Source organism: Mastigoproctus giganteus, chromosome 9 (assembly GCF_048544385.1).
Source record: "Mastigoproctus giganteus isolate SK-2022 chromosome 9, ASM4854438v1, whole genome shotgun sequence".
NCBI lineage: Eukaryota > Metazoa > Arthropoda > Arachnida > Uropygi > Thelyphonidae > Mastigoproctus > Mastigoproctus giganteus.
This window is the reverse complement of record NC_143583.1, coordinates 122372753-122386026: the sequence shown is the minus strand read 5'-3', so window position 1 is coordinate 122386026 and position 13274 is coordinate 122372753. Positions and strand designations below refer to the sequence as shown.

Here is a 13274-nt window from a genome sequence, read left to right as displayed (position 1 = left end):
TCATTTCATTCAATTCTACAGTGATTAAATTCCATAAATTAAAATCTTCAAAATAAAGATTCAAATTTACATGCTGTAAATCTTTTAAAATCATTGTCATTTTATATATCAAACATTCAAGGTAACAATGAATTTTTTGATGCTATAGAAGCTGAAGTTTATGCATTAATTGGCAATAAAGATTATAAATCCGATAAAGTTAAAGTCGACAGAGAAAATTACACTTTTATGAAAAAAAGATTGGGGTGTGCAGTTGACAAGCAAACAAGCATTTGTTGTAAATTGTTTAAATGTTATTTGTGATAAATTGCTAGTAGAAATTAACAGACGTGTTATGAGGCATACCAAAATATTTTAAATTATTTTGCTAACACATTCTAACACAAAATATTTTTGTCAATTCCTGTTTCGAATGCATCAGCAGAACGATCGTTCTCTGTGCTTAAAAGAGTTAAGAATTATATTAGAAATTCACTTGAACAAGAAAAATTAAGTAATTTGGCAATAATTTGTATTGAGAATGATTGATTATAATGAACTGATATACAATTTCTCAGCCCGAAAAGCACGAAAAGTCCATATAAAAGAGTTTAAAAATACTTATTAGTTTAAGTGTATATATTATTTCTGAATTATTCTTCTGGATTAGATATTTTTCTTATGTCATATAATTTATTTTGGTGTCATAATAAGATTAAATTGAAAATGTTCTTTATTAGTTGTTTCTTTATATGGGGCCCCCAAATTCTATTTTGCCTTGCTCCCCATGAGTGTATAATGCACCCCTGGCTGTTGTCTGATGATAGATACAAATAGCTTCGAAATGTTGCATTCAAGTTTTTAATGAATAATTGATTAGTTTTCTTGTTGACATTATCAGTATTGTATTATGACATGATCAGTATTATGACTATCTTTTGGACTATATGTTTTGGAAATTTATTCCAGGGCAACTTTGTTTTTTCACTATTTTGCAGTCTGAATTCCACCGATAAATGAAGTGCCTTGTATAGGAACTCCCGAAATTATGTAATACTCGACTTATGCAAATTCGACTTTATGTACATTTTTGCCAGCCGGTGCAAACTTAAAAAAATTGTGGAAACGTATTTTGCATTCTGTAGGAATAAATGTTATTTGCGATAAATTGAATATTGCAGTGTGAACTCATAACACATTGTTTTTTTTTTTTGGTAATTCGTTCCAAGACCTTGGAAGTTGAAATTTTTGCTATATAACTAAGCTATTTGTCTCTTTAAAAGGTCATTTTTATAATGGAAATTGCACTACACTTTCATCGTTATCATATGTTCCGTTATAAGAATCAATTTTGAACGCCTTTGTGATATTTTTATAAAGCACGTTTCTGGAGGTCAATACCATAAAACAATTTGCACGTTCCAGTTGTTGTTGTTTGTTATTTGATTTTTTAGGAGCATTAGCAACTAAGGCCATATTGCTCCGTGATATGCGGTGGTCATTCCCTGACCTTTCCGCATCCTTCGTATTTGGTGGTGACAGGCTCGAACCCCAGTCTAATCAAGAAGCATATGCTACGCACTGCTGCTCCTTCCCACCTGGCTACGGAGGCGCCATGCACGTTCCAGTTTATTGGGCTTTTCTGTTCGTGCATCTAATTATAAACGGGTAGTAAGCTCGATCTTATTACCGATAGCTGGAATTCTGTGGGTTTTTACCTTACGGTATTATGGTGAAATTAGTTCCCCTTCCTGAAATCCCCAATCATATAAAAAACATAAATAAATTTTCAGAATCTTCTCTTCATTCCTATTTACTTATTACAAGGGAATGGTGAAGGGAAAGGGAACAACAGAAAGTGCAAGTGCTGGCAGTGCTAAGAAACAAAACAAAATTGATTTAGAAATGAAGATGATTAATTAAGAAGTACTAAGCAGGACCAAGTTTTTCATTTATTGCACGGGAATTAGGTGTTGCTGCTTCAACAGTGAATACTATTTTAAGGGACAGTGCATGTATAAAAAAACATGTTAAAGGATCAGTGCATTTAAGATCAATAGTAATCACAAAACAGCGTTCAGATGCTATATCGAAGATGGAAAAGCTATTAATAATATGGATGGAAAATCCAATTCAGAAGCAAGGGCCCCTTGAGCCCAATGGCCATTCAAGCAGTATATATGAAGATATTAAGGATAAGTATGGCAAACCCCAAGCCAAGTTCATGGCAAGCAATGGGTGATTTAATAGGTTCAAGCATTGCGCTGGTTTCTAAAACATTAAAGTATGTGGTGAAGTCACCAGTGCTGATTCTGCAGTTGCAGAGAAATTTTGTGATGTGTTGGAAAAGACCCTTCTAAATCTCCACAGCCTTCAACTTCTGCAGCGGGCATGCTTATCATCTGGAGAGTTAATTCTGGTAATGATGCTCAAAAGGTAAAACTTGTTGACGTTATGCCTGTCTCCTCTCTCATTTTGTAATTTTATAATTTTGAAATTTTTGCAATTTTGCACACTTGCAATTTTTCCTGTACATGAGATAAAAAATTGAATAAATAATTCTATTTACATGTTCATTGAACATTTCTTTTTTGCTTCAATCAAATTCAGGGTGCATAGTCATGAGTGCTGCATAAGCATTTAGGGAAATTCTGACTTATGTAAAATTCCACTTACTTAGAGTTCCGCAGAACGCAACCCTTATGTAAGTCGGGGAGTGGCTGTATTAGTTACTTGTGGATAATGTCACTGGAGGGACAGTAAAAACAGACATTACTATTAATGTAATTTAATTGCCAACAATTTATTTAGTTCCTTACCAACAATTTATTGTTCGTAAGGAAGTTTGTAGAAGATATATATTTGATTTTGACACTATATCATTGCACAATGATATAATGCATATGTATTCCATGACCTTGACTATATACTTGTGGATAAAGAGTGACACAGAAGACTAGTGGATGTCAAGGTCATTCCTAGTGTCTCCTTGGGTAGTGATCACAGGTTAGTTGTTGGAGTTTTAAGATTCCCTAAATTGAAGAGGATCAAAATAATGAGAGAGAGAGAGAGAACTACGGGTGTGGAAGTTGAAAGAAGAAAAGGGGGCAATGTTCAGAGAAGAGTTCAGGAGGGTTGTACCTAAGACAGTGGTGAACAGCATGGAATCAGAATGGAAAGCATTCAAAGACTGTATAGTACGACTGACAGAGCAGGTTTGTGGAAGGACAAGCAATAGAAAGAGATGGAAAGAAACCCCATGGTGGAATGATAGGATGAGAAAGGCTGTGAAAATCAAGAATAATGCATTCAGGACCTACTTTCAGAACAGAAATGATGAGAATAAAGAGAGAGGCCAAGAGGATAGTTAATGAGGAAAGAAGACTGTCGTTGGAAGAATGGAGTGAAACTCTACGACAAGATATCGATGGTAATAAAAAGATGCTGTAAGTTGAGGAAAAGGAGAAGAGATGGTGAACAGAGCAAATACTTGATGGATGAGAATGAGAACCTAATAACCAAGGACGAAGAGATAAGAGGAACATGGAAGAAGTATTTTGAAAATCTGTTGAACGTGCAGGACAACCAGCAAAAGGGATAAAGGCAGGTCATAAAAGAGAGGATGAAAGTGAAGATACGGAGAGAGAGAGCAGACAGACTTGACGTGGAATGATGTAGTGCAGGCATGGAAATACATCAAGACAGGTAAGTCCGCTGGTATGGATAAGATAAATGGAGAAATGCTGAAGGCTACGGGTGAGGCAGGGATAGCGTGGACATACAGACTGTTCTGCAAGATCTGAAATGAGAGACAGGTGCCGAAGGGCTGAAAACAAGATTTGATCATCCTGTTGTTCAAGTAAGGGAACATTAAAAAGTGTTCCAATATAGAGGCATCACACTGACCTCACATATAAGCTGTATGAGAGAGTGTTAGAGTGGAAGATAAGAGGAACGATTGAAAATATGGTTTTAGGCCTGGCAGATTGACGATGGATCTAATTTTCTGCATTAGGAAACTGATGAAAAGCGTTATGAACACAAAGAATTATGGATGGCATTTTTGGATATAAAGAAAGCATTTGATGCTGTAAAGAAAGAGAAAGTGTGGGAGGTTTTGAGAAACTTGGGGATAGAGGAACATCTTGTGGAGAGAATTGAGAATATGTGAACCAATACAGTGAGCAAAGTAAGAACAGTGGTGGGGTTGACGAAGAGCTTCAAAATAAAATCAGGTTTGAGGCAAGGAGGCATCCTGTCACCACTGCTGTTCATAGCTGTCATGAATGATGTGCAATGTAGAGTGGTGGAATAACTTGGACAGGGCCAGATGAAAGTCATTCTCTTCACAGATGACCTCTGCATCTGGGGAGAGAGCAGGGAACAAGTGCAACGGCAAGTTGATATATGGGCTAGTATGGCCAATGAATTTGGACTGGTTTTCAGTCAGGAGAAGAGTGAAGTAATGGTTCTAAAGAGGAGTGGTGAGCTTGACGGATACATGACAATGGAAGGGAAACAGCTAAAAATGGTTAACTTCAAGTATCTAGGAAGCACCATTACAAAGACTGGAGTAATAGATGAAGAAATAAGTAGAAGGATACAAGCGGGTGGGAATTTCTATAGGCAGACAAGAGATCTGATCATGAACAGGAACATACCACTGAAGTGTAAGAAGGCTATATATCAGGCCTATTATGTACCATTTCTGATATATACATCTGAAACTTGGACTATTAGGAAAAAGGATGAAAGCAGAATTCAGGGGACAGAAATGAGATTTGTGAGGTGCATAGCCGGAAAGACCAGACGCGACATAATCAGGAATGATGTGATTAGGGAGAGAATTCAGGTTGAAAAACTCCAGAATAGGATTGAAAGGTCCCATTTGAAATGGTTTGGACATGTCAAGAGGATGAACGAGAGGCGTTTGCCAAGAAGAATATTTGATTTACAATTAAGGGACAAAAGACCAAGGGGGAGACCAAAAATGAGATGGCAGGACATGATAAAGACCAATGTCATTAAGAGAGGAGGAAATTGGAGTGAAATCAATGGAGAGAAGTACATGGACAGGGCATGGAGGCGAGACTTCATACGTCGACCCGTGGAATAGCGGAACGATGATAGATGATGATCATCATCATCATTGCACAACTAGTGCTATTTGTAATGTTTCAATTTTTAAAATGTTATATTATTACAGACTGTTTAGTTGGACTGAAGCTGACTTTCTCATTAATCAAAATATGATTTTTTATTTTTGTTAGTGGTATGAAACTGTGAAGGAAGAAATAAGATGCTGCGTTATGTTGACAATCCTCATATAAAATAGAATTTTTTAAAAAAATTAATGAGTTTAGGGCAGTATTTACGTGATCACTTAATGCGATCAAAATGGTGTATTTCTTAAATTCATCTGGAGCCAAAGCAAACTCTTACAGTTTGAATTAAAAATTCATTCAGCTCTATAGAAATATTGTTTACTTTTAGATTGGTAGTTTAACTATAGCTAGATTGTTAACAAACTGATTGCTGAATATGTTATTCTTTATAGGCCATTTTCTTTTGTTAATTACAGATAAAAATTCATCTTGAAACTGTCTGTTATCATAATATTTCCTCTGAAAAATGGCAAAGAAATCAAGAAGTGAAGGTGTATGTAAAACTGCAGTAAGTACATGTGCTTCTTATCCTAAAAAAAAGAAGAATATTTCATCGAATTGGGCCATGTTGGCACCTGTAAGTATTCAATGTAAATGTATAGCATTATATCAGAATAAAATTATTACTTCAGTGATTTCCTACTTGTGAACAAGAGTTATGTTATCTGTATCAAGATAAATATTTATGCAACCATTATGCATTGTTTGTCAGTCTTTTTTGAAGAAGGAAATATATATTGTGCAAAAAAGATAGGTGGAATAGGACCAGGGTATGTCTGTCAGGGGCAAAAGTTGATGACATTGTAGAGACGATATCATCTTTTAAGGGCAAAAAGAATGATATTGTTGTACACATTGGCACTAATGACATGAAGAGTAGGAGATCTGTAGACTGACTTAACAAGTACAGGTCAATGTTGAAAAAAAGTTTTGAGTCAGGGTTAAATTTGAAAGTGTCTGCAATTCTGCCCAGATGGTGATAGGAGGAGTATATAATGAGAGCTTTGTCAATCAATTCGGCCCTGGAGAGATTGTGCAAGGCTCAATCCAGACTTTTTTTTCAGCATGGTCTGGTCTTGTTAACAGGAGAGATTGTTTCTACAGGGATGGGATAATTTAAATAGAAAGGGTGCAAGAATATTTGCTGATGCTATTAAAGCAGGGTTAGGTGGGTTGGAAAACTGCTAGCTTATGGAAATTCACAGACTAATAGATTAATGGTAGCCACAGGCAGAGGTGAAAGTGATTCTTGCACTATTGGAATGAGCAGCAGCAGCCTGGAAAGTGAAGAACTGGGGATTTCAAGGGCTGCTGGAAATCGTCATGGAACAAGTAAATACATGGGTTGTGTTAGGGTAATTAAGAGTAAGAACAGGTGCATGTATACTTGCATGTACACCAATAATAGGAGTATAGTAAATAAATTTGATGAATTTGAGTTGCTGGTGAAGACATCAAAGGCTGATGTTGGGATATCAGAGACATGGTGTCACACACATATATAAGGAATGCAGAATTGGAATTTGGGGAGTACAATGTGTACAGAAAGGATAGACAGGATAGGAAGGGAGGAGGGGTAATGCTGTTAGTTAAGAAACATATAAAATCTAAGGAAGTGCATCCAGTTGACATGGGTGGACAGTGCAGTGTTGATTCAGTTTGGTGTGACATAAGCACTGGGAAAACCAAGTTGAGAGTAGGAGTGTGTTATAGGCCTAATGACTCTGATGAGTACAATGAACAACTGTACAGAGAAATAGAGTAGGCAGTAAATCAGATTGTGTTATAATGGAGGATTTTAACTTCCCAGATATAGACCGGAACATGTAGGTTGGTCACTCACACACTATCATGACTTTTGTGGATTTATTGCCCGATTGTTTTCTACAGCAGCATGTTCAAGAGGCAACCAGAGGGAGTAATACTCTTGATCTGATTATCAGCAGTGTTTCTTCATGCATTAAGAATTTGCAGATAAAGAAACCACTAGGTGGCAGTGATCACAGTTTACTGATGTGGGATTTACTTAAAGATGTAAGTACCATCGTGGGTAAAGGGTAGGGTTTTTGCTTTCTTGAAGGTGACTACAGTGGTCTCAAATTTTTTAAATTCCATACAGTGAAAACAACTGATGATGTTACCAACAGCAAATTCTGAATGGGAAGCATTCAAGGAATTAATCTTGGAAGCTACTAGGCTTTTCATACCAGTTAAGAAATACTGTTCAAGGTTTATATCTAAATTGATGCCAGATGACCTAGTGAGACTCGTGGCAGAGAAGAAAAATGCATGGGACGCATATAAATTATCAGGAGACACAGACGCCTATGATAGATATAAGATAGTGTGTAATCAAGTCATGAAGAACATTAGGGAAGCAGAGACAGATTACGAGAAATCTTTGGCAAACAATGCAAAGAAAAATGTAACGACTTCTTATGTAAACTCTAGAATGAAGGGGATGAATCAGATTGGTCCACTCGACATCGATGGTTCAATTGTTGATGCACCTGCTGAGGTAGTTGACAAACTGAATGGCATTTTGCATCTACATTCACAAATGAGGAGTTATTCAGGGAGATGAGAGATGAATAACTCCTCTCAGAATTTTATCAAATTCTGTAGGGTGCTAAATGATTTTGTAATAACTCAGTGCAAAGTGGAGGAGAAATTGTTGGAAGTAAGTTTTACCTCTCGAGCATCGTTGCCAGAATCGATGTCTTTGGCTGATAAGTATGCCGCTGTGGAGGATGAAGGCTGTGGAGAATTAGAAGGGGTCAGTCGCTCAACCTTACAAAAGAACATATTGATGGATGACTGGCGGTGGCTTTTTTCTTTTCATCGTAGATTTCTTTGTAGCAAGCAAGCCTATCGTTCGCTGTTGGGATCCATCTTCTGAAACCTCGCTATTGCTGATGCAATTTCATGAAAGGCCATTGCCATCTCTCTAGTGATGAAGCGTCTCGGCTGCTCATTTGGTTCGTCTTGAGCTTCATCAGCATTTTCTTCTTTCACTATTGCTGCTTGCAAGTCAATATGCTATTCGTTAGATAATTCCTTCTCTTCTTTCTCCATTAACTCCTCCACGTCTTTGGCATCAACCTCCAAATTGAAGTAACTTTGCAACCTTTACAATCTTATCTATAACTTCATGTGATTCATCTTTTTATAATCCTTTGTAGCCTTTTACGTGCCATGGGCATATTTTCTTCTGTGCACCATTTAAACAACTTTTAGTAATTTTGGCCAAGGCTTTATTAATGTTTAAGATGGTGTGGTAAATATTGTGATTTTCAAAAGTCTCTCAATGTAAAATTTTTCTTATCGTCTACTGCAGACAATGTGTGAGCAAACGTCCGTAAATAGTATGCTTTTAAATTTGAAATAACACTCTGATCCATAGGTTGGATGAGTGAAGTCATGTTTGGCAGTAGAAATGTGACACTTGCATTCGAATTGAAATCATCTAGATGTATAGGATATCCAGGAGCATTATCTAATAAAAGCAAAATCTTGAAAGGAACCTCATTGTCTTTACAACAATGTTTTACAACCTCAGGAATGAAGCAGCCTTTAAACCAATCCTCAAAGAGAGCTATTGTTATCAATGCTCTCTGGTTAAATCGGAAATGCACGGGTAGGGTGGCTTTATTGATGCCCTTAAATGCATGAGGATTTCCAGAATGGTACACAAGCAATGGTTTTAATCTGTAATCTCCTGCTGCATTAGCCCCACGCAAGCCCTATCTTTTGAAGCCTCAAAACCTGTCATTGTCTTTTCCTCTTTGGCAATGTATGTTCGATTCGGAATTTTTTTACAGAGCAGTCTCGTCAACGTTAAAAATTTGCCGCGTTGAATAGCTACCTTCATCAATAATTTTTTCCAACACATCACAAAATTTCTCTGCAGCTGCAGAATCGGCACTGGGGACTTCACCACATACTTTAACGTTGTGGAAACCAGCACGATGCTTGAACCTATTAAACCACTCGCTGCTTGCCACGAACTTGGGTTGGGGTTTGCCGTACTTATCCTTAATGTCTTTATAAATACTTGTTGCTTTTGCATGAGTGGTCATTAGATTCAGGGACACTAGCTTCTCAATCTGATTTTCCATCTATATTATTACAGCTGTTCCATCTTCGATATAGCAATTTTGCTGTTTTGTGATCACTGTTAATCTCAAGTGCGTTAATCCTTTCATGTGTTATTTTATTCATGTACTGTTCTATAAAATAGTATTCACTTTTGAAGAGCGAGACCTAATTCCCTTGCAATAGATGAAAAACCTTGTCCTGCTTCGTACTTCTTAATCATTTTCATCTTCATTTCTAAATCAATTTTGTTTCGGGTCCTGGCACTGCCAACACTTGCACTTTACATTGGTCTCTTTCCCTTCATCATTGTAATAGGTAAATAGGAATGGATAGAAGTTTCAGAAAATTTGTTTTTTGTATGATTGAATATTTTAGTGAAGGGGAACACATTTCACCATAATAGCGTAAAAATCCACACAATTGCAGTTATCGGTATTATCGCAAATGTAATAAGATCGAGTTATAATTAGATTTATAATTACCCATTTATAATTAGATGCACTAACAGAAAAGCCCAATATATCAGCAAGTGCAAAAGTGCAAATTGTTTTAATTGTTTTTTGGCCGTGATCTCCAGAAACGTGCTTTAGAAAAATATCACAAAGGCATTCAAAATCGATTCTTATAACGGAACGGATGATAACGATGAAAGCGTACTGCAATTTCCATTAATAAAGTGACCTTTTAGAGAGATAAATAGCTTAGTTATATAGTGAAATTTTCAACTTCCAAGGACATGGAAAGAATTAAAAAAAAAAAAAAAAACAAAAAAACGGTGTAATTGAGTTCACATTACGATATTTTCATGATACTTCCATTTATTCCTACGGGAAACAGAATACATTTCCACTAATTTTTTAAGTTTGCACAGGCTGGCAAAAACTTACGTAAAGTCGAATTTCTGTGAGTCGAGTATTATGTAAGTCGGGGAGTTCCTGTATAATGCAATATATTATTCAGTGGAACTGCAGCAGCAGCGTAAGAGGGAATGAGTATGGACTAAATAAATGAGACTGATCCATCATTTCTAACCAAAATCTGGATAACCAATTACAAAAAACAGTTGGTAAACCATAAGATGAAAGCTGGCCTCCGTCACCAAGTGGTCAGGAGCAGGAGTGCAGTAACACACACTCTTTGAGTAGACTGGGGTTCAAGCCCCTGACTGCTGAATACGGTCAATCTGCCAACCCGCACTGGACCAGCGTGGCAGATTATTGTCCATTTCCCTCAGCATGAATTGTTGAGGAGGCTTCCATCCTGCAGTGGGTTGATAATGGCTGCACTTTACTTTTTTTTTTAAAATGAAAGCTTGTTTAGAAGACCTTCATGCCAAACACGATCGAAAGCCTTTGAGATGTCAAGAGCAACTGCTTGTGTTTCACTAAACTTTTCCATTGAATTTGTCCATAAGTGAGTAACATAAGCCAGAATATCACTAGTGGATCGACACTGATGGAATCCATACTGGCGATCGTTGATCAGACAGAAGGTTTCTAGGTAGTTTAAGAGTTGGTGGCTAATTTCTCCGTTACTTTAGAAAGAGTAGAAGTGATTGCAATAGGACAATAATTGGATGGGAGGGATTTGTCACCCTTTTTAGGAACTGGCTGGATATGAGCAAATTTCCAAGCAGAAGGAAAAACACCTTTGGAATAAGAAAGTGAAAAAAGGCAGCAAAGACAGGGGTAAGTTCAGGAGCACAGGTTTTGAGAACAAGTGGAGAAATACCATCAGGACCTGGCGCTTTCTTTGCTTCAAGATTTGTCAAAATATCTGGGTTTAATATCTGTAAGTAGAAGTCGTAAATCGCCACGTTTAACAACATCCAGACAATTTCTTTGTTTTGTCAGCAATTGAGATACAGCACTGAAACCGGTTTCGACTAGATATGATGTTGGAAAAGAAATAAGTAATTTTTTTATAATTCCCCACAATGCAGGATAATGGTCAGGGATTTTCTTTTGTAACCAAAATTCCTGATACGAATTTTGAAATTTTAGCTTCAGTTCAACTTCATTTTGTAACTCAATTCTTCTACAAAACATTCACCATCATCCTTATATAAAAAAGGATTTATAACTCAATCTGGAATTTTCAAATTAAGGAGATCTTTGAACCTTTCCTGCATATCTCTGTGCAACATTTCTAGATGATTACAAAAAGTTAGTAGTTTCATCAGCTATTTTTTCTTTTTTCTCTATTTCCAACAGATTTGGAAATTGATACAATTCACGTCGTCCTACGTTGCGCATAAAAAGCTTTAATTTTGAAATAAATGCTGAAATTTGAGTTTTCGCCTTAATAAGAGTTACATCTTGTCCTTGTAAATGTAAGTTCATTGAGTTGAATCTAGTAAATAAATCTTCAAGATAAGCAATATCAGTTTTCATTTTCTTGAGGTCATTACTAAGGTCGTTGTTCCTATCTTCAAAAAACTTGACAACAGTATCAAAGAGTCCATAAAATCTGTTGAGACAGTTGCCTTTTGACAGCCACTAAACCTTCGAGTGAAGTATCAATCGTTCAAAATCTTCACTCTTTTGATCACAAAGCTTTTGAAATATATGATCATTCAAAGAATGTGCTTTAATTTTGTTTATAGCAGTAATAACAGTTTGTAGAGAATTGTGCAGTTGATCATCAAGTTTTTTTGCAACTAAATGCTGACACAATGAACAGTAATAATATTTAGCACAGCATTTTTTAAATAAGCCATAAAACCCTTGTAACGGCCAATCATTGATGGTGCTCCATCCTTTGCACAAGCAAGTACATTTGTAAGTGGAATTTTCCTGTCTTTAAAAATCGCCCCCCTGTCGCCCCTTTCATGCCTAATGCCCCCATGGATAATTAAATACCCCCCTGGGGGCGATATCGCCCACTTTGAGAAGCACTGCTCTAGACAGAACTTGATCTCATTATGCAGTTGCTTTCCTCTGTTTTACTTCTTGGGGATTTCAATGGACATAGCCCTCAGGTAGTACTGACATTAATGGAAGGGGATGTATCATAGAGCACATGCCCATTGGCAGTGACCCCTCCCTTCTAAATGTTTGACCTAACTTTTTCCACATGCCTACCCATATATTTTCTTATTAATCTTTTTATATACTCCCCTTCTCTCTTTCCTTCACTTTTGAGGTGGAGGAGAACCATATGATACCCCATATGGAAGTGATCACTTGCCTGTGATAACCTGCTTACTTAGTGGAGACTGTTCTCCCTTTTAGACTGATTGGAATGTCTTTCAACATCTGACAGTGTTTAACATCACTATAGATGATCAGGAGCCAATCAGTGATGCAGTGGTATACGTCATAGATGATGTGTCCATGCATCTGCAATTACAATTCCAAAAACAACTACAGTAGACTCTCGATTTTCCGGGATAGATGGTAAAAAACAAATCCCGGATAATCGATTTCCCGGTTAATCCAAAAATACAAAAGTCCCCGACATACATAAGAGATACATTCCAGGACTTCTTACTTCGTCGAGTTTTACGTAACTCGGGAATGACTAATAACATATTGCTACTATATTATTATTGACAAATCTGAATTCCGCCCGATACTTGTTAATGTTTGGCCATTTTGATACATCCTTATTATAATGATTCCTTAGAGATTTAACAGATGCACCGTTTTCAAACTTTTGAATAATTTCAAGTTTTTTTTAACTGAAAATGCAACTCTTTTGCGTTTATCCATCATTTAGCGATTTCTAAACAAAAAAAAAAAAAGAATTTACTATAAAAAAAAAATTCTGACATAAATAGCGAAACAAAATTTGTCCATTTGTGCCGCAACAGAACACAACAATCGATGCAATGCACTAAAACAAACTAAACATTTGGTGTCTTTCTCTCTCTTTTTTTTTTTTTTTTTTTTTTGAATGGCAGGTGTGAAGACAGTGGGGATTGTAAGATAATAGTGTATTACCAGTGATGACTTATAATGCCACTTGTCACTTATTTACGACTTGCAAAATATGTTTGTACCTATTCTAGTTATTACTTGAATTTTTTTT

The 13274-nt window shown here is 36.5% G+C and overlaps 1 protein-coding gene across 2 annotated transcripts in view; it reads left to right on the top strand.

Moving 5' to 3' along the window:
* The window catches only part of LOC150080692 (RNA exonuclease 4), a 120020-nt gene that overhangs the window by 20299 nt on the left and 86447 nt on the right, over positions 1 to 13274 (top strand). Inside the window, exon 1 of one of the 2 annotated variants that reach the window (XM_090381217.1) lies at positions 5565 to 5721. The exons of the other annotated variant lie outside the window; for it this stretch is intronic. Within the exon in view, the coding sequence (XP_090237343.1) occupies positions 5611 to 5721 (111 nt within the window). The 5' untranslated portion in view covers positions 5565 to 5610. Of the gene's footprint in view, positions 1 to 5564; positions 5722 to 13274 lie in introns of those variants that run through there. 2 annotated transcript variants of the gene reach the window in all.